General features: G+C 38.4%; 1 protein-coding gene across 4 annotated transcripts; it reads left to right on the plus strand.

The window, feature by feature from the left end:
• Positions 1-785: 785 nt before the first annotated feature.
• On the plus strand, positions 786-17866 carry LOC127754681 (serine carboxypeptidase-like 13). Of its 4 annotated transcripts, XM_052280252.1 has the most exons (15): positions 788-1034; positions 7041-7060; positions 7142-7186; positions 7341-7420; positions 7543-7665; positions 12206-12308; positions 13147-13184; positions 13349-13450; positions 14196-14276; positions 14840-14995; positions 15117-15188; positions 15500-15618; positions 15939-16052; positions 17063-17111; positions 17303-17866. In XM_052280252.1, exons 1-15 carry the CDS (start codon positions 841-843, stop codon positions 17384-17386), a joined length of 1380 nt encoding a protein of 459 aa, XP_052136212.1. In that variant the 5' UTR covers positions 788-840; the 3' UTR covers positions 17387-17866. The 4 variants fall into 4 exon arrangements, with proteins under 4 accessions (XP_052136213.1, XP_052136212.1, XP_052136211.1 ...); XM_052280251.1 differs by having other exon boundaries at positions 7041-7186; positions 7606-7665; XM_052280250.1 differs by having other exon boundaries at positions 7041-7186; positions 17303-17864.
• The last annotated feature ends 1587 nt before the right edge of the window (positions 17867-19453 follow it).

Below are 19453 nucleotides of genomic sequence, written 5' to 3' on the forward strand. Positions count from 1 at the left end.
CTCACGCGAGACCCTCTCAAGTCTTAAGCGTGGAATATTGAAGCGGGCTGCAATTATTTATTTAATTATGCGCCAGCAAGGATTCGAACTCGAGACCTCTGGCTCTGATATCATATTAAGTTTCATGCACCAGCCAGTTGCACCTAAAAACCTAAGCTGATAGGGAAAGACGGGTAATTTACTTTATACACTCCAACAGTCGCATTGATCCACCCATGCATCAAATCTTCACAGCATAAATATGAAACGTGAACAGTGCATTTGAAATTGTCTAGAAATGCCGATCGTGACCGTGGCAGGTGCCACATCGAGTATTATATAGGGCGTGTCGCATGGGGTGTTCGGGCACTAATAAAAAAATTATTACAGAATCCGTCAGTAAACCGCGAAACAAATTTATTAAGCCTAATTAATCTATTATTAGCAAATATTTACTATAGCACCATATTGTCAAATTATGGAATAATTAGTCTTAAAAGATTTGTCTCGTAAATTAGTCGCAATATGTACAATCAGTTATTTTTTAATCTATATTTAATATTTTATGAAGGGGTTCAAACGTTCGATTTGACAGGGTGAAAAATTTTGAGGTAATATCTAAGCAGGGCCTGAACATCCATAATGTAGCTGTCTGAAATCTGAAAAGAACGCCTAATCAAAGCTGACAGCAACACTATCGTATACGATATAAATACAATACAGCTACGTGTCCAACGTAATCAATACAACAAATAAATACAATTCGATACCATAAATTCGATTTGGGTAACCTGATATTATTTTTATATTCCTATATCGTTAGCATGAGGACATAGAGTTGCTTGTACTTACGGAGCCGAGATGGGAAAGGAAGCAAGCGCGATGGTTGCGAGGAGAAGCACCAGCCGCCGTGATTGGAGGAGGTGGTGGTGGCGGCTGCTGCCTCTCGCCTGCTGCTTGGTTTGTTGGGTTGCCTCGTCGGCGGCGGCGGCCGGTGTCGCCGTGGCGAGCCTTCCTGGATTCGACGGCCCACTGCCATTCTCCCTCGAGACCGGGTATGTATACTGTATACAATGCGCGCATGACTGTTGTTCCGATCGCGATATGCCTCTTCTTTTTTTTCTTATTGATTCGCGATATGCAGAGATACGCGTTACGGGTCTCAAAAGCATCAATACGCCAATACGGCGAGTATATATATCTATAGGACGCGACTAGACCGAGATCGGTCTTACGATAGCTCTATCGCGCGACGCGCGCCCCTGCCAGAAAAAGCAACCGCGTGAACGCGCGCCCCTACCAAAAGAGGAAAGCGTGCAACGCACGACTCTTGCTTTGCGTGGTATAGCTGGCGTGGGCCCGGCTAGGACAGAGCGCTGCGCGCCTCCTTTCCCCCTCCAACCTATCAAATCCGGATAGCCGGCGGCGTCAATCCACACGCAGCAGCCTTGGTGAAAAAAAATCAGAAAAAAAGCACGAACAGGGGGAGAGGAAGAGGAAACCATCAACTTGGAGGAGAAGAAAGTATAGTAGATCCAAAAAAAAAATCACAGGTACACATGAAGTTCATCCTCTGTTTTTTTAGATCCATCCAAAAAAACCATAGAAACTGCACTAACTTACTTCCTAAACTATACTGACTTACTTCTATAATTTGCATTGACTTACTTTCCCAAACTGCACTGACTTACTTCCCAAACTACACTGACTTACTTTGAAAAAAACAGATATGAGCAATCTATTCAGAAGTACTTCCCAAACTACACTGACTTACTTCGAAAAAAACAGACATAGGCAATCTATTCAGGTACTTCTGTTGGTATTTGTTTTATGCAAAGTTACTTTCTAGTAGTGTCTAAGTTATTTCCAGAAATGTACTAACTTACTTATAGAAAATCACAATATGTGCTGAATTACTTCAAAAACAAAACTGATTTACTTTCAGCAACACAAAACTGTAATTAGTTACTCTGCAAATGTGTCAACTTACTTCCTAGTAATGTGTGAGTTACTTCCAAACAGTACTAACTTACTTCCAGAATGACAATATGTACTGAATTACTTGTTAACAGTACTGGATTTCTTCCTAGCCATTACTATAAAATCATTTTAAATATTAGTTTCACCAAAAACTAACCAAATTATAACTTAACAACTAGTAGGAAGTAACATTTATGTGTTTAGAAATAAGTCAGTACATTTTGGAAGTAACTTAGCTGAGATAGAGAGGGAGAGATAGAGAGGGGAAATGAGGGGATAGAGCTATTATAGGGGGAGAAAACAAACCAAGAGGCCGTTTTGTGGAGCACAAAAAATCGCACACATGCGAAGCGAAAACTGCCTCCACCTCTCCCGGCGCAAAAATCACACACAAATCGCGCACAAAATTTGTGCAGTGAAACTACCAAAAGTCTCTCCACCTTTCCCGGCACAAAAATCGCACAAAAAAAATCAATCCACCTCTCCCTGGCTGAAAAAAAATGGCAACCACCTCTATGCACGCCTCACCTTACCGCACGGCCGCCGGCTTTGGTGGAGAGAAAACCACCTAAGCCGCAGCCTCCGCTTCCCCCTGCAACTGCCGGCGAGATGTGGAGAAAAAAACCGCTGCCTCCAATGCAGATTCCGCTGCCTCCGCCACCGATTCCACCGCCGGCGCGACGCCATGAAAACAAGCGCACCTTCCCGCCTCCCATACCGCCGCTGCGGCAACGTCTCCGCTGCCTCCGCCGATGATTTCGCTGGAGATTCTCGCCGCCTCCGCCTCTCTCCCTCTCTCCACCCCTCTCTCTCGAGCGCCACCCAAAATTTTGAACAGTGAAAGCCCTCTCTCTCTTGCGGTTGGACAGAAAAGCGGTGCGGGTGCGCTCGATCAGGATGCCGACACGCGGTCGGGACATGCGCGCGCGCCGGATGCAAGCTACGTCACCCGCGCACTTATCGACGGCTCCCACGCGCGTCTCGTGATATGACTAAACGGAAAGGCCTCTCCGTTTAGATTATACGATATCTATATGTAGCTATCTATATATTACTCCCTCAATTCTATAATACAAGGCACAACTACTTTTTTAAAGATATTCCATAGTATAAGGCATGCATGCATGCAATTAATTATGGCATCTTCTCCATTAAATTATTACATTTTTAAATCCTTTACTTTCACATTCTCTAATTCTATTGGATGCATGCATCATATTTATTAGGGTGATCCAAACTACAAGATGATAATAATTATTTTTTGGCCTTTGGGTTAAGGGTGGTTGTGCCTTATATTTTAGAATGGAGGGAGTATATTATAAATAAATACGATGAACTATAACTGGGTAAAACAATGAGATTACCGACAAAAGATCGACTAGTACTATATTCTTTGCATTGTTGGCTGTTGCAAACATTCAACACATTTAGCACCAGCTTGTAGCATCATCCTTAAGTTCATGTAAATGCAAGATATTGACAGTTGGGGAAGATGAATATTGGGGATGTGGTTTTTAGTCCCGGTGTGTAACTCTCTTTCGTCCCTGGTTGTAAACCGGGACCCCGAATCCGGGACGTCCCGGTTAGTAACTTCAATCTGGACTAAAGATAGTAGCGCCACGTGGCTAGCGCTACCATCTATAGTCCTGGTTGGTAACACCAACCCGGACTATATTTTTTTCTTTTTTTCCATTGTTTTTTTGTTGCTTGCATATTGTTTTTTTCATTGTTTTTTTCCAATGCCACAGATTGAATGCAACAACATCAAAATTAACATCACAGATCGAATGCAACAACAAAATCATCCACAAAATCTACAACAAAATCATCCACAATTTTTTTTCTTTATTCTCTTCTTTCCTTGCTCTTGCTTCTCATCCTCCTTGCCGACAACAGATGGGGGAGAGGAGGAGGAGGGCCCCGGCGGCTTGGCAAGCCGCCCGCCACCAACGCTGTTCCGCCTGATGCCCCCGCCGTCGTCTTTGCCAACGGAGAGGGGAAGGGGATGAGGGGGAGGAGAGGAGAGGGGGAGGAGAGATCTTGCTGCCCGCTTGCGCCTTCCGCCTCGCATGCCGCCGACGGAAAGGGGAAAGGGAGGAGGGGAGGCGTGTGAAGCGGGCTGGGAGGAGGAGTGGAGGTGGAGCGACGAAGGAGATAAGGAGGAGGAGGAGGAGGAGGCGTGCGAAAGAGTTAAGGAGGAGGAGGCGTGTGAAGGAGATAAGATGAGGCAGGGAGGTGTGTGGCTCGGCGTGATTTTCTCGATGTTTCGTCCCGATTGGTGTAAACAACCGGGACTAAAGATATTGGGGCCTGACACGCTACATCCTGTAGCCTGACGCCTTTTCTAATTGAGACTAAAAATGATATTTAGTCCCACTAAAGATCATAAAGTCCCGTTGCGCTTTTTAACTGGGACTAAAAATGATGATCTTTAGTCCCGGTTCGAATAGGAACCGGGACTAATGTGGTTTTTGCATGACCCACGAAAGATCAGTTCTCCAGTAGTGATGTTAAGAATACTAAAAAGAAATATGACAAAAATTTCACTTACAACCCAACATAGTTCACGATACCGACCACGACCAGTACCCAACACGATTGACAAAGTGACAAATAACAACACAGGTGACAAAACTGTTTAACAGAAATATAAGTTATTCACCCTCACAAACAACAGCGGCGACAGCATTGGCAGAACAATTGACACTACTATCAGTAGCAATACACTACTACTTAGACGAATTTCCTGGACGAGATCCACGTTAGGGTGCAGATGAACCATAACTGACCGTGTCTACAAAAATCAACATTCATTTTCTCATACAGCTTCTTAAGAGACCCACATACAAAAATCAATATTTGCAAGCAGACGTCTTAAGAAGCAGCGTGCGAAAATGAATATTTTTTTGCATGCAGTCCTCCTAAAGGGCCGCATGCGCATGCGGGCCCTTAAATGGTCCGCATGCAAAAATATCTGCTCTTTTTTCTCCACTCCTCTTTCTTTCCCTCCTCACCTCTTCAAATTTTTTTCACCTCTCTCCGCTCTCTACCTCTCCAGATATTTCTCTCTCCTCTCCTCCTCTCTCTTCCTCTCCTCAATCTCTCTCTCTCCCTTCGAGTGGGTGGCGGGCGGACGGCGGCGCCGCCGCCTGCCATCCCCTTCCTCATCTCCGAGGACAACAACAAGGCGGTGGCTAGGGGCCGCGCCGCTGCCACCATCCCTTTCCTCACCCGGAGCCACCGACAACGATGACGACGAGGCGGCAACAACAGTTGATGGCTGGCGGTAGGACTCTTCCCGCCCGAATTCGGCGACGGGAGCGGTGGCCGCAGCGGCTCCCGCGATGGTGAGAGCGGATGGTGAAACAGCAGCTTAGCAGCAATGATCGACGGCGGGAGGAAGGGCTTCTCCCTCCTGGATCCGGTGGCAGGAGCCATCCCCCGCTCGGCAGCAGTGGGCAATGGCGAGCGGCGGGGCTCCTTCCACCAAGATCCGGCGGCGGAAGCGGACGGTGCAATGGCGGCTCGGTAGCAGCGGTTGACAGCGGGTGGTAGGGCTCCTCCTACCCGGATCCGACGGCGGGACCGGACGGCGCGACACCGGCATGTCGCCGACAGCGGGAGCGGCCGGCGTGATTTTTTTTTTTGCAATTTTTTTGGTTTTTTATCTTTGCATGCAGTCCACATAAGCATGCGAAAAATTGATCTGGCCGTATGCAAAAAGGATTTTTCGTTTGAGCGAGTCTGAGATTGAAAGCTTTGACTTGCCATCCTATTATCCTATAACTAGAGCAAGCTTTTGGCCTAAATCATTCTAAATCTATTCTTGATAGAACATGAAAAATTGTCTTACCATGGTACTACCCAATAATTTCACATGTGGTTCAGTTTTTACTCATGCAATACAACTTCATTAAAATACGTTCAACTTCAACTTAATACTCCGTGTCAATTTTTACTACCACCAACTAAGCACAAAGTCACATACGTGCTAACAAAAACCTTTTTCACTATAATAATAAATTAATACTAACTAAAAAAGATATGTACTCACCAAGTACTAACTTCAAATTTAACTACTCTAACTAATCTAGTAAAACTAATTTAAACCTGTGCTAACATCAAACATGTAACTTAGGGATTGGGAATTTAATATCACTTGAGGAAGGGCCTCCACCGCCGCTCCTCTCCTGCTATCGGCAGGTGTGGTCTCCTCACTCCCCATCCCCTGCAGATGCCGATCTGCCCTCTAACTAGTCCTCCCTCTACAGATCAAAATGACCCTTGTCGAGCTGTGGGGAAGGAATTTAAAGGGTTGTACTGAATGCCCATTGTTCGATATGGGATATGCTGGGGCCAGTCGAGCTACTGTGGTTCGACAGGGCCTTGCGGCTGTTAGTTGTGGGCCCAGTAGAACTATCAAAGTTCGATAAGCCCCTATTGTACCACTCGTAGTTTGATTGGTCTGGCTCGCCGTGCTTCCAACGGTCAATATGGCTTGGTCGAACTTGTGCTGTTCAACAAGCCTCCTATCACGACACGAGTTCGATTGGCTTCTACTTTCACGATTATAATGAGGCAGAAATTATTGTTTACCATTTTCCATCAAATAATATTATTTTTAAAAAATCCAATAGCCTCAATACATTGACAGAGTTATGCATCATAAAAATGTGTGTGCAGGCAATAATGATCATAATAGTTATAAATTATTTTATCCACGTATACGTAGATCATAGTACTAGTCTTTCACCTATGTGAGACGAACACCAATATAATGATCTTCTCCAAACTACGAATTGCCACAATAGCCTCCAAATGATACTTCCAATATATTCCAAAATGCCGTATTCGTAGAGCTTTATATGCATTTCTAATGAAATCAATGCCACTTTTATTTAATCATGTGGCTCAAAGTAGCACCTACCAATTTTTTTCTAAACCAAAATGGGTGGTTAGCTGTATATGTTTCTCCTTCAATGATTGTGGTCCCACCCTAGGTACAAAGAAATAAAAACTTATTGGCTATTCAATTCCAAGCATCCATATATATCATGTGTGCACACATATGACTCTTGCAGATACGTGGAGGTGAACGAGAGTACGGGCGTGCGCCTCTTCTACTACTTTGTCCAGTCAGAGAAGGATCCTAATGTAGACCCACTTTTATTGTGGCTATCAGGTGGGCCCGGCTGTTCTAGTCTCTCTGGCCTAACCCACGAGATAGGTAAATTAACTAGCAGGTTATTTTTTTTTCTCAGATTATTGGAAAAATTCCACCGAGTTCCTTCGAATAAACAATATCGTAAACCATGCTTATAGGTCATGTTACAATAACGTTTGTTGTATTTAACAGATTATTCATGTGCATACATTTATAGGACCATTCCAATTCGCCGCAAAACGGTATTACAGTGGAGGATTGCCGAAAATTATCTATCAACCAGAGACTTGGACTAAGGTTGCTTACATTATTTAATGCACGTGGCAACAAAGCAGATTATTTGTATCTCTGTCTCAAATGAAAAAAAGGCATGTGCCCATATCCAGGTTTTAATGGATGAATTTTGCATGGTTTTGCAGGTGAGCAACATAATTTTTGTGGATTCTCCTGTAGGGGCAGGATTCTCATACGCGGCAACACAGGAAGGCTCCAAGACTAGCGATACCAAGACAGTGAAACAGCTTGTTATTTTCCTCAGAAAGGTAACTCTGTGCTGACCAATGCCCCAGAATTTCAGATTTTTACTCCACCTATCTTGTATGGAATTGGTTTAATATATTTTTTGTTTGCCTTATGGTTTTCTTCGAGAACATCCGCAGGCTTCGAATGCCATTTCAGTAACATCCACCATCCGGTACAAAATATTATTTTTTTTAGGTTGCTTAGAAAATACTACAGTTAGGACGAAAGATTTCTTTTGTGTCACTTGAGTTATCAATTTTTAAAGTTTAAATATATATCTTAGATTTCCTTTCCAAACATCTGATTGGTGATATAAAATTGGAATCCTAGAGATACTTATATTTTGAAATGGAGAGAGAATGAGAAAGTGCTTGTACGGCACATAATTAAGTTGCACTGGTTATTATTACTGAAATTGTAAATATTATATTTTAAATAATATGTTGAATAAGTTGGCAATATTTCGGTGAATGAACACTTGGACTTTTTTTATTTCTGAAGAAGGAACAATTTACTTTGTTATTATGTTCCAAAAATCAAAATTATTAATTAGAAATACTTATATAGAATGGATCCTTATGTTTCTGCTGTTACATTGCTCATGTTGGGTCCGCAGCATTTGCTATCATGTAATATAGAAATTTAGAATTAGTACAGTAAACCCAGTTTAGATATCATTTTAAATTTAATAATACCAAAACATATAAATAAGAGATATCAAGTTGTACTTTGATTGTGCCTCGATTATCTTTTACATGGTTTAATAATTCTAAAGCTCATAATTAATAAGTGTATTGAACTGCATTTTTGGTTTGGGATCACAATTATAGCCATTTATGGTTTAATAATTCCAAAATTTGTTAATTATCAACTATCGAGTTGTACTTGATTAAGAGTCTCAATTGTAGTTTTTCATGTTTTAATCATTCTGAAATTCGATATTAGTGAGTATCCACATATGTATTCAGTTTGGAGCCCCAATTATAGAATTTCCATGATTTAATAGTTCCACTGTGAATAATTAATCACTAATTTGTTTTCACCAAAGGTATATTTATTTTAAAACAAATTCTGATCCTGTTCTATAGTCAATAATACCATCCAACTAACTAATGGCCTTAATTTTCAAATTAACTACTAGTGGAATATAATATAAAAGATGTATTCGTGTGTTTGTTATTTTCTTCGCTTCTCGTGATTATACAATATGATGCCAATTGAAATGAAATATATGTAACTTAGCGATATATAAAATATAGTTAAGAAAAGATTCACTTACTGGCCGTTTAAAGATGCTGCCTGGACAGGTGGAAAATATTTAAGTGCATGCTGAAGATTGAGCGAGGTTGATTTGTAATCCCTCCGTCCACTGACTAATGCGCGCTCTTCAAGACTAGTATTTGACTTTAAATTTATTATATATTATAAACAAAAGTTGTAAATCCAAAGGTTAATCTAATCATATTATTTTCATAAAAAAATTTAATTCCTAATAAAATAATTATTGGTCCAACATTTAGGTTGAGTTCGTTCATTTACTTTCCCACTCATTTATCTTTTTCCATGCGCACACTTTTCAAACTACTAAACGGTGTATTTTTTGCAAAAAAATTCTATAGTAAAGTTTCTTTGAAAATCATATTAATCTATTTTTTAAAAAATGATAATACTTAATTAATAATGTGCTAATAAGTTACTATGTTTTGCGTAAGTGAAAGGTTAGTTTTCAACCTCAATAAAAGAACTCAGTCTTAAAATTTGAATCTTGTGAACGCCATATTCAGTGGGACAAAGAGAGTACTATTATGATTTTGTAAGCTTCTAATTAATGAAACGGGAAGTTTAGTCATTCGTGCTTCTTCGGTAAATAGGCAAAAAAAAAAAAAATGGAGTTAACCAAGAAGGTCTAATTAAGATACAGAGTGAAATATTAGTTTTACCTCTTGCAGCACATCTAGCTTGTACTCTATCCTGCTAAAATACTGGTTCTAAAAAGGAAATTAAATATCGTTGGCAAAAGCAAGATAACAAATAAACAAAAAAGAAAAACAGCCAAGAATTGTACTGTTATAAGCAACACCCATAAACTGCGGTTGTGGCAATTGCATGGTTTGTTGGTTCGGCAGGAATGGCAACAGCAGCAGAAAATCACCATCTTAATTATAGTCAATAAGCCAGGTTGTGCACATATATGTCACAATCCTGCAAGGAATTAATTTAGAAGCAACATAAGGTACGCCAAACAATGATTGAGCTACACCAGCGGCCTGCAAGTGTTCTAAATTTCCAATCGCCGCCGATCAGCATGAACGATCGATGCCTGGAGAAGCTCAGGCACGATGACCGGAGAAGCTAGTTGCAGGCGAAGTCTCACGCGCTGCGTTCCACATCTCCTTGAGATCGCATCTGTTCTGTACCGTTACAATTGTAGAATCATTCCGATCTGTTCTCTCTCGTATGATGTAGAATTGCTAGCTAGAGGATAAAATATATACGGTGTCATGAGAATTTATAATTAGCCCAATAGATAAAATTTTAGTATATAGCATCTATAGTCATGATTGAACGATCTAAATAATAAGCGACCAGATTTTTCTAGTTACTGTGCGAGCTTCCTCAGAGCGCCCGATTAGTATAGGTATAGATTTCACAGTATTGGATGTATCAGGATGTACCACATTTACCATTTAGTAACTAGCAGCTAATAGGAGGTACCGAATTCTGCAACAAAAATATTCTGGTACTCTTTGAAATGCTGCAATAATAAATAATGAAAATTGCCCAATTTACTCCCCTAATCTACTTCAATGGAATACTTAACCATCTAAACTATTATTTGGCTCACGTTAACCCTATACAATTGAAAATGGTTCACTTTATTTCTTAATAAGTTTTATGTTTTGGTTCCTCTTTATACAAGATATATTTTAATCTGAAAAGTTTTAAGATGTATCAAAAGTTAAAATTATTTTCAAAATCTTTTCATGAATGTTTGCGTGATCTTTAAAATCTCTGTGTTTAGTTCAGTATTAGGTGGTTCCAACATATGTAAACAGTGATACACAATTATAAAAAAAATACTTGTGTATCGTTACGAAGTAAACTGAACTAATTTCACTCGTTAGGAGTGTGAAATGAGCTGCAGATAGTTTAGGGTGTTTACTACTTTCACAAAATAGTCCGAGGGAGTAAAATTGACTTTTTCATAAATAGAAACATCATAAAAAGAAAAAAACAGTTTTTATAATAAAATAAAAGTGTGATTTATGTTCTCTAGGGGAATAAAAGTTCGAGTTAACATCAGACATAGTAGTCCTTCGTGTCAAATTAGCCCCAATGTATAATTCTATTCAAATGCTGAATTTTCCAATGAGAACGTCATGTTACTTTTCTTCGATAGCAAACACAATACCCGCACATGGCACAACATAACAATATAAGAAGGCATGTGTGAAAGGTCTATCACAGGTGTACACCTACGAAAAAGGCATTCACACGCGGCGAGCTACATGCAACCATATGTCAAAATAGCCTTATCCTAGGCAGTCGCATGTGGAAATAGAGGCTTTATGGCAGCGCTATATCGACTGCTTGAGACAAGTTATTTTTGCATGTAGCTCGTGCTTTACTGCCATGTCCATTAAAATTTACTGTTAGACTTTCTTCCAATGAAAATTTACCCTTTGTTCATCTTAATCGGGTTTGTTTCCAGAATTTGCTATTCTAGATTTGGCGCTTGTAGACAAAATTTAGATTTTGCAATTCTAGTTTCCACACCTATATGTGCAACAATTTCTCTCAAGCTATACAGACCAACCTGTGAATTAAGTTAATCCTGTAATCTAAGAAGCTCTGAATTAAAATGAGTAAATTCTTTATTTGCCCTTGGTAGCTGACTATATGGCCATTTTCAAGTTTTCTTGCTTATTGTGTCGTACCATATAAAAGAGTTTCCAAATACAATATTAAGTTTGATATTATGTGTATATAGTAAGTAAATCAATAATCATGCATCATACAGTTATTATGTTCTTAAGAATTTTTAACACTCTTTTCATTATTGCCTTTTTACTCCCATCCGGTTGGAGGACGCTACACACGCCAGATAAATGCATACTTGCAGTTACAATATTTTTTTCATAAATTATTTTTGTTGGTATGCATCATGTTAATTATGAAAAAACAATATTATTATGACATTTAGTTTCTATTTGAAATATGGTGCTGTGAATATAAAACACATGTTATGAGGCCATAGACCATTTTCTTTTTCATAGCTAAGGTATAAAATTCAGAATTAACTAATCAAGGAATTATCTCTCCTGGAGATACTGAATCTTTCTCTTTGATGTACGGAGTCTGTGAAGCAAAACTCTGCTTTGATTGAGAATAAATCACAGCTTGAAAATGCGAATGCAGTAGCAAGTTATGTACTTTTCATATGATGCGCTATCACAGCTTAAGACTGTGGTTTTTTTTTTCTCATATTCATTTATTTTGTCCCTCGGTGTATAGCAGATCTTCCCGTGCTCATTGTTCTAAAAGATTTGCTTTATACAGTGGCTTCATGATCATCCCCAGTTCTTGCTGAATCCGCTGTATATTGGAGGTGACTCATATAGTGGTTATATTGTACCTACACTTGCACTAGCGATTGATGAAAGTAAGCTTCTTGCATTGTGAATGGATAATTTCCTTAGACATCCTCATAGTGTTACACAACATTAAATTTGATCACCTAGCAGTTTCGGAATATATTTCAGTAAATAATACCATCTCAATATGGGTAATGGTGATCAGCATATATCAATTACTATCACAACAATATCTAGAAAGATTTTTCTTTTGTTAATAACTAAATACTATTGTTTTAGCTATCATCTAAATGAGAGAAATCCTTATATGCCACTCAAAATTAGCTCGTTCTCTTATATGCCACTCGAAATTAGCTCTTTCCGTCTATACCATTAGTTTGAATTTACCCTCTTTTTGCCACTACCATCGCTCCATCGTCTATTCACAATTAATTCCATTGTAGAAAGATGCAGTTGCCCTTGGACGAAGTTGCTATAGAACAAGTTGGTTGTCACCGTGGCGAAGTATCAGCAAGGTCCTGCTTTTTTTCTAGTTTGGCAACTTTTGTTTGATGGAGACGACATTGTTAGAGGGCATTATTCGATTTTAGGCAGAAGATGCACAAGGAAACGAAAAGGTGGAATTAAACTGTGGACAGATGATGGAGTAATGGTAATAGCACGAGAGGGTCGAGAAATTTAAACCGGTGGCATAGATTGAAAGAGCCAATTTCGAATGGTATATAAGGGAATGGACCAATTTCAAGCAAAATATATATGGAATTCTCTCCATCTAAATATTAGGACTGAGATATATATTTTTTATTCATGAGTTATTAAAACAAATTTGTTGTTCATTTTCTGCGTGGATTAATATTGTGTGTGTTTCCAACTACTAACTACGGACCATGTGTCTATATTTTTCAGGCAATGATTCAGGAGATAAACCAATTTTGAATCTCATGGTCTGATCGATCTTATCAGATAAATATCAATCATGAAATTTTATATTTGGAATCTTAATTACGTCAATAGTCTACATAAATTGCTTGCTAATGTGTAGTACCAATGTGGCCTGCAATTAACTTTTGCCTTCCACCAATTTCTTTACCTTGTCTACATGACGCAGGGGTACGTTGCTGGCAATCCAAGGACCGAACGCCAATTTGATGAAGGTGGTAAAATTCCATTTCTCCATGGCATGGGACTTATATCCAATGAACTTTATGAGGTAATCCATAATCCAGTAATAACATTATATGTTTCCTATAGTACATTCAGCAAATATTTGTAGGAATTAATTCCAAAAAAAGGCACCTGTTTCAGTATGAATAACAGATCACGGCAGTATATGTTGGGAATAGTCCTACATTGCTTATTTAGGCGGAGTTGAACCAACTTAAAAGTGGAGGAGTCCCTCACCTCTTAAGCTTGCTTTTGGGGTGTAGTAAGACTTTCTCCCGGTTTTGGGCCAACATTATGTCTTGCCTAGTATGTCTGACCTACTAGACAAAATTCTACTCGCTTCCGTTTCAGGTTATAAAATGTTTTGGCTTTGGTTAAAGTTAAACTAACCAAGTTTATAGAAAAAAATAGTAATATTTTCGACCCAAGATAAAGTTATTATAAAATATATTTAATTATTAGTTTAATAAAAATTAATTGGTAATGTAATATAACTTGAAGCAGTTTAACTTTGACCAAAGTCAAAATATCTTATAATCTAAAACTGTCAATTAACTATATTACGAAGTTGAAAAGTTGTTTTTTAAAAACATATTCTACTAACCGTGTATATATAGAATTTGTTTTATAAAATCATAACGTTTAGCTTGCGAAGTGTGCTGCCCAAAATATTTATTCATTCATGACATTCGAACAGGGCAAAAGGTACTATTTGTTATCGCGTACGTGCAAAATTTCTTGTAATATTTCTAACATTTTATATATTGACTAAAAAACAAATTTTCTACCAGCATGCTAAGGAAACCTGCAGAGGGAAATACAATGCCCCAGGGAATGCTCGATGTGAGCAGTCTATGAAAGTTATACACGATGTAAGTATCCCAAGAAAAATTATACTCCCTCTGTCCCAAATTATAAACACTATACTTTTTTACACGGTCTTCAATAACATACTTTTACCAATATTTTATTTCATTCTATAATCCCAACAAATATGAAATTAGCAACTTCAAAATATGAATCTACCGATTTGAATTTTCTTAAAAAGGGGATGCCCTATAATTTGGGACGGAGGGAGTACTCCGTCCATTCCAAAATATACAACATTGTTGATTTTTTATATAATTTTTTACCATTCGTCTTATTTAAAGAATTTAATATAAATACGTAAAATTATAAGATAACATTATAGTTTCTTTTGATAATAAGACATGTCAAAACAAAACAAAACAATGAAATTTTTATATATATTTTTTATAAAATGAACTGTCAAATATTATGTTAAAAGTGGACGGCGTTGTATATTTTGGGACATAGCGAGTATCAGTACTACTGTTTGTGTGTGTACAATTGTCAATAATTTAATTGAAATTAATCTATATAGTTCTCTGTTCTGTCTTCTGTGGCCTAATTACATAATTTACAAATTAATCAGTGCACAAAGGACATCAACATGCTACATGTTCTTGAGCCATTTTGTGACGTCGGGAGCCCCGGGATCCATAACAATGAAGCGACAGATGGAATGATTAGGCTCATGCTGGAGTCTGCTTCTGCTGCTAATGATGACATTATTGAATTCAAGTGTAGAGTTGAGTGCATAAAAACAATACAACATTACTGCATCCCATTGAATTCCAATTTATCTGTTTTCCAATTTTCCTTGGATAGCACTTGACCTAAGAAAGTCTAATTTTGCTTATTTACTGCAGAAAGCTTCTTATGTGGTTTTAAAAATATGGGCAAATGATAAAACTGTAAGGGAGAGTCTTGGTGTGCACAAGGTATTTCTACTATGGTACTACGTATACATATATTTGGATTTCCATCCACCAGTAGCAAAGTGCATATATTTTGTGGTTACAGTAAATTTGGGTGGCTTTCCGCATGAAATTAGGCCGATTATCATATTACAAATTCTGCATTGTCCTTACAAAAGGCTAGTCATTCTTTGAATCCTTTTATATCAGAATAATTCTTTGAACTGAAATCTCGGCCTATCCGCTGTGAAGTCCAAGGGAAAGTACTAATTTGCATTGCATGATAGTTGTGCATATATACGAGTTTAATTCATAGAAGTTGCAATACAATTCAGGGAACAGTTGGAGAGTGGATAAGATGCAATTTCGATGTAGATTACATTGCAGATGTGTATAGTACAGTGGAGTATCATTTGACGCTTATGAGAAAAGGATACCGAGCATTGATATACAGGTAATTATATATCGAACAAATAATTGATCAACATGTATACTTAAGTCCTCTGATACCGAATTGTTGCGTTTCTCTTATTCACAAAATATACATGCAGTTATATATACTTACGTGGAACTCAACTACTATATATACATAATGGAAATTAAAATTATTTTATAAGATTATGGAATCCTCGGCTACATCATCATGCCATGTTCCTTTATATATTAAATTTGATTGCAACCTTGCGGTTCAAATCCACCAAACTGCTCTTCTCGTCGACAGCAAACAAGCTAATCCATGGATTGTTTTTTTCATTTAATTAATTAATGATGCAGCGGTGATCATGATTGTCAAGTTCCCTTCACTGGTACACAAGCATGGATTAGATTTCTGAACCTTTCTGTAGTTGATGATTGGCGACCATGGTATGCTGCTGGACAAGTTGCCGGGTAAGAAGTAAATATTTCCGTTGACAGTCAATTTCAAGAGTGATTATAATTTCAGTGGATATATTGCACTTTCTAGTGTGAGCTACTGCATTTTGTAGCATGAGATATGTTTAGAGTAAATTTTGGTGTATTCAGTGCCTTCATAAAAATCATGTAAAGGAATCCCAAATTAACGTCAAAAATTATGATAACCCCATTACCATACCAAGCAAATATCATGCAAAACACGAATATTTCTAGTATTAATTTGGTGTCTACTGGTACCTCCGAAACAGAACACAATGCCACAAATTAGACGCTTTTGGTTAGCCGTTAAGGAAATACCATTGTTTCTACAGGTGCAAATATATTAGCACTAGAAATAATTATACTCCATCGCATTATAAATTTGAACAAGCTTGATGAAGTTTGACTCCCAAAATAACTTACAATATGAAACAAAGGGAGTATCTTTCAATAGCATCTTAACAATCGTAAAAATTAATAAATGTGAAGATTATCATACTTATAACTAATAAATTCTGACATATCATGAAGGCCAGTTGGGAAAGTGGCTGATGAGTGGAATATGAATTTACAGTTATTTTTTAATACAATAGAATTTATTCTGTTCTTTATTACAATGAAGCTACAACCAACTATTATAGAATTCAAACCGGACAAATTACTGCGAATTAGAAAATTATGGTTTGACTAAAAACAAGAAAACTACTAACAATATCACCTCAAAAGACGAAATTGCTCTCCCAACGGCTCACAAGTTGTACATAGTCCTTGTCTTCCTCAAACCACAAAAGCATCTTTGAATTAGCGTCCAATATTTCACTCCCAACATCGCTGGCAATATATATATGCTTTTCCTATATTTGGCGCAAGTTGATATTGCTATCTCTTATTTTATGCAACATAAATATTCCAATTCACTACATCCGAGCTGCTTGGGACATCTGCCGATATGCATTGCGGCCATTGCCTACATCTTGGCCTAATATGGTTACTTTGTTTTATAGATTCACGAGAAGCTATGCGAATAATAACCTGATATATGCAACTGTGAAGGTGTGTTTTTCATACATGCAAGTTATTAGTATTTTTACGTTTTTGTAATATTGTACTTATTGAGCTTTTGCAAAAAAAATTGACAAGTTGCTTTCTCAAGATTATCTCCATGTACAAAATATTTACACTTGTGACTGCTGGTAATAATAAGAGATTTATAACCTTCACTTATGTGTACACCAATACTTCAGGGTGCTGGGCACACTGCTCCGGAGTATAAACCTAAGGAGTGTCTCGAGATGTTTGCAAGATGGATTTCAGGCAATACTCTCTGATGTATATTCCTCGATCAGATCAAGTCAACTATGAAAACATGAGTAAATGATAACATCAGAGATATGAAGAAAAACATTTGCTGCATGTAATATTTTGGAAAACCTAAAGAACTCTCACTAGTACATAGATATCTATGACGGAGACCAGTGGTCCATAAAAGGGGCATTCATCTGTGTTGGGCTGAAAATAATCCCGTTGAAGATTGGGCTTCACGGCCATGCCCATCACCGTTGACACCTCATCGGTGATGGGATTCAGTTGTGGCCCGACACAGGTCATCTATGATGGGCTTCACGCATGCAATCCAGCATACATGAATATATATTTTCTTCCTATATATGTACAATTCACTTCGTGTCATTTACAGGTACAAACCATTGGATCAGCATGCATCTGTACCAAACAAAAATTTGATCAATTATCCTTTCCTATACAAAGGCTAAAAAATATAGCAAAGAACATTGCGGCAAACGCCCCCTTATTTTCCCCTCCAGCCCATTCCCATTTTCCCCCAACGCATAGCTTAGACGACACACACACAAGGCTAGCTCAGCTCATCTTCTTTGCCCAACATAATGAGTGTATGGATATGACCATAATGTATTGTGTTGTTATGGTCAGATATGATTAGTTTCTATATATATATATATATATATATATATATATATATATATATATATATATATATATATATATATATATATGTCTGAGATATGTATCCAAGCCATGTAATCTATATATATTAGCCCTCCGAAGCACGATACAATGTGTCCAATATCTTCAATACATCTATCTCTTCTTATAATATTCAACATGGCATCAGAGCAGGCGACCTATGCCAACCACTGCTTAGGCTTCCGCCGTCATCGCCCATGGGATGGTTCTGATCTCTCGGAGGTAACCACCCATTTATGTTTTTCTTTGTTGCCGTCATGCCTTACCTAGGGGATTGATCGTGATCTCCTAGGCATGCCTTGTTCTTCGTCATGTTGTCCACACAACAGCAACATGCCAACATTGTACTTCATCAGCACCAGCATCAATCGTCATCGATCTAGATGTGGTAGTCATCGTTCTCCTCGCCAATCTGTTGCAGCTGGCCTTGAACAATCGTCAACACCCCATGTAGCAGGTTGTAACTTGTAAGTGGTTATTACCTAGTTGAACTCACCAGACTATGGCAAAGTCCTTAGACTTAGTAGTTGTTGACAGTGGTTAAGTGCAAACTTCCACCGTCAACTTCTGCATAAAAGAATACAAAATATAATATCAAACTTAGTCATAGTGTTTTTTTACTAACCTTTTCCATTAGTCTTGGTAAATATTAGTAGGTGATTTCTGAAGGAAAATACACTCGCCATGCGACAAAATGTATCTCCGACCAATTATACGCAAGCACAAGGATTGCCGGGCCCACATGTCAGTCAAAATCGATTGAATTTTAGCTAATCCACTACTAACCGGCATCAGGGCCCACCAGTCATAGAGTGGAGAGCGTCTGTGGCAAGAGGCGGTGTGCCTGTTCGACCGAACCAAGGCTAACCCCCATGTTCACCTGCTCGCACGTGGTGACCCCCTATTGGTTGGTAATTGTGGTTGTGGGTGCGCCGACCTCCACAACCGTCATATGGAGGCTATAAAAGAAGGAGCTCAACTCACTTCGAAAACATACAACTCAAGGGAAGTACAACTCACTTTCATATTTTAGGCATCACTTTAGTATGTGGAATTAGGTAGAGAGTGAGGGGAAGCTCCGGAAAGAGTGTCCCAAATATCGGAGTTCACTTCGGGATGTTTAGGAGGAGTGTCGGGTTTGTTGACATTCTTCCACTGGAGTTAAGGAGAAGCGCCAGAGTTGTCGGTCTTTTTCTCTTGCTTGTACCTCGGTGGATGCTTCCTTCAATAAAGTAAGTATACGAGATCTCCTTATGATATTTAATTTATTTGCTTGAATCAGATATATTCCCACCATTGTGGGCTCATCGCTTAGTTGATTTATTAAGTGCTATAATACTAGGACTCTGGATAAAGAAGGAAGTTTCTAAATGAGGCTAGAGTAGTAATCA

Source organism: Oryza glaberrima, chromosome 11 (genome assembly GCF_000147395.1).
Source record: "Oryza glaberrima chromosome 11, OglaRS2, whole genome shotgun sequence".
Classification (NCBI taxonomy): domain Eukaryota; kingdom Viridiplantae; phylum Streptophyta; class Magnoliopsida; order Poales; family Poaceae; genus Oryza; species Oryza glaberrima.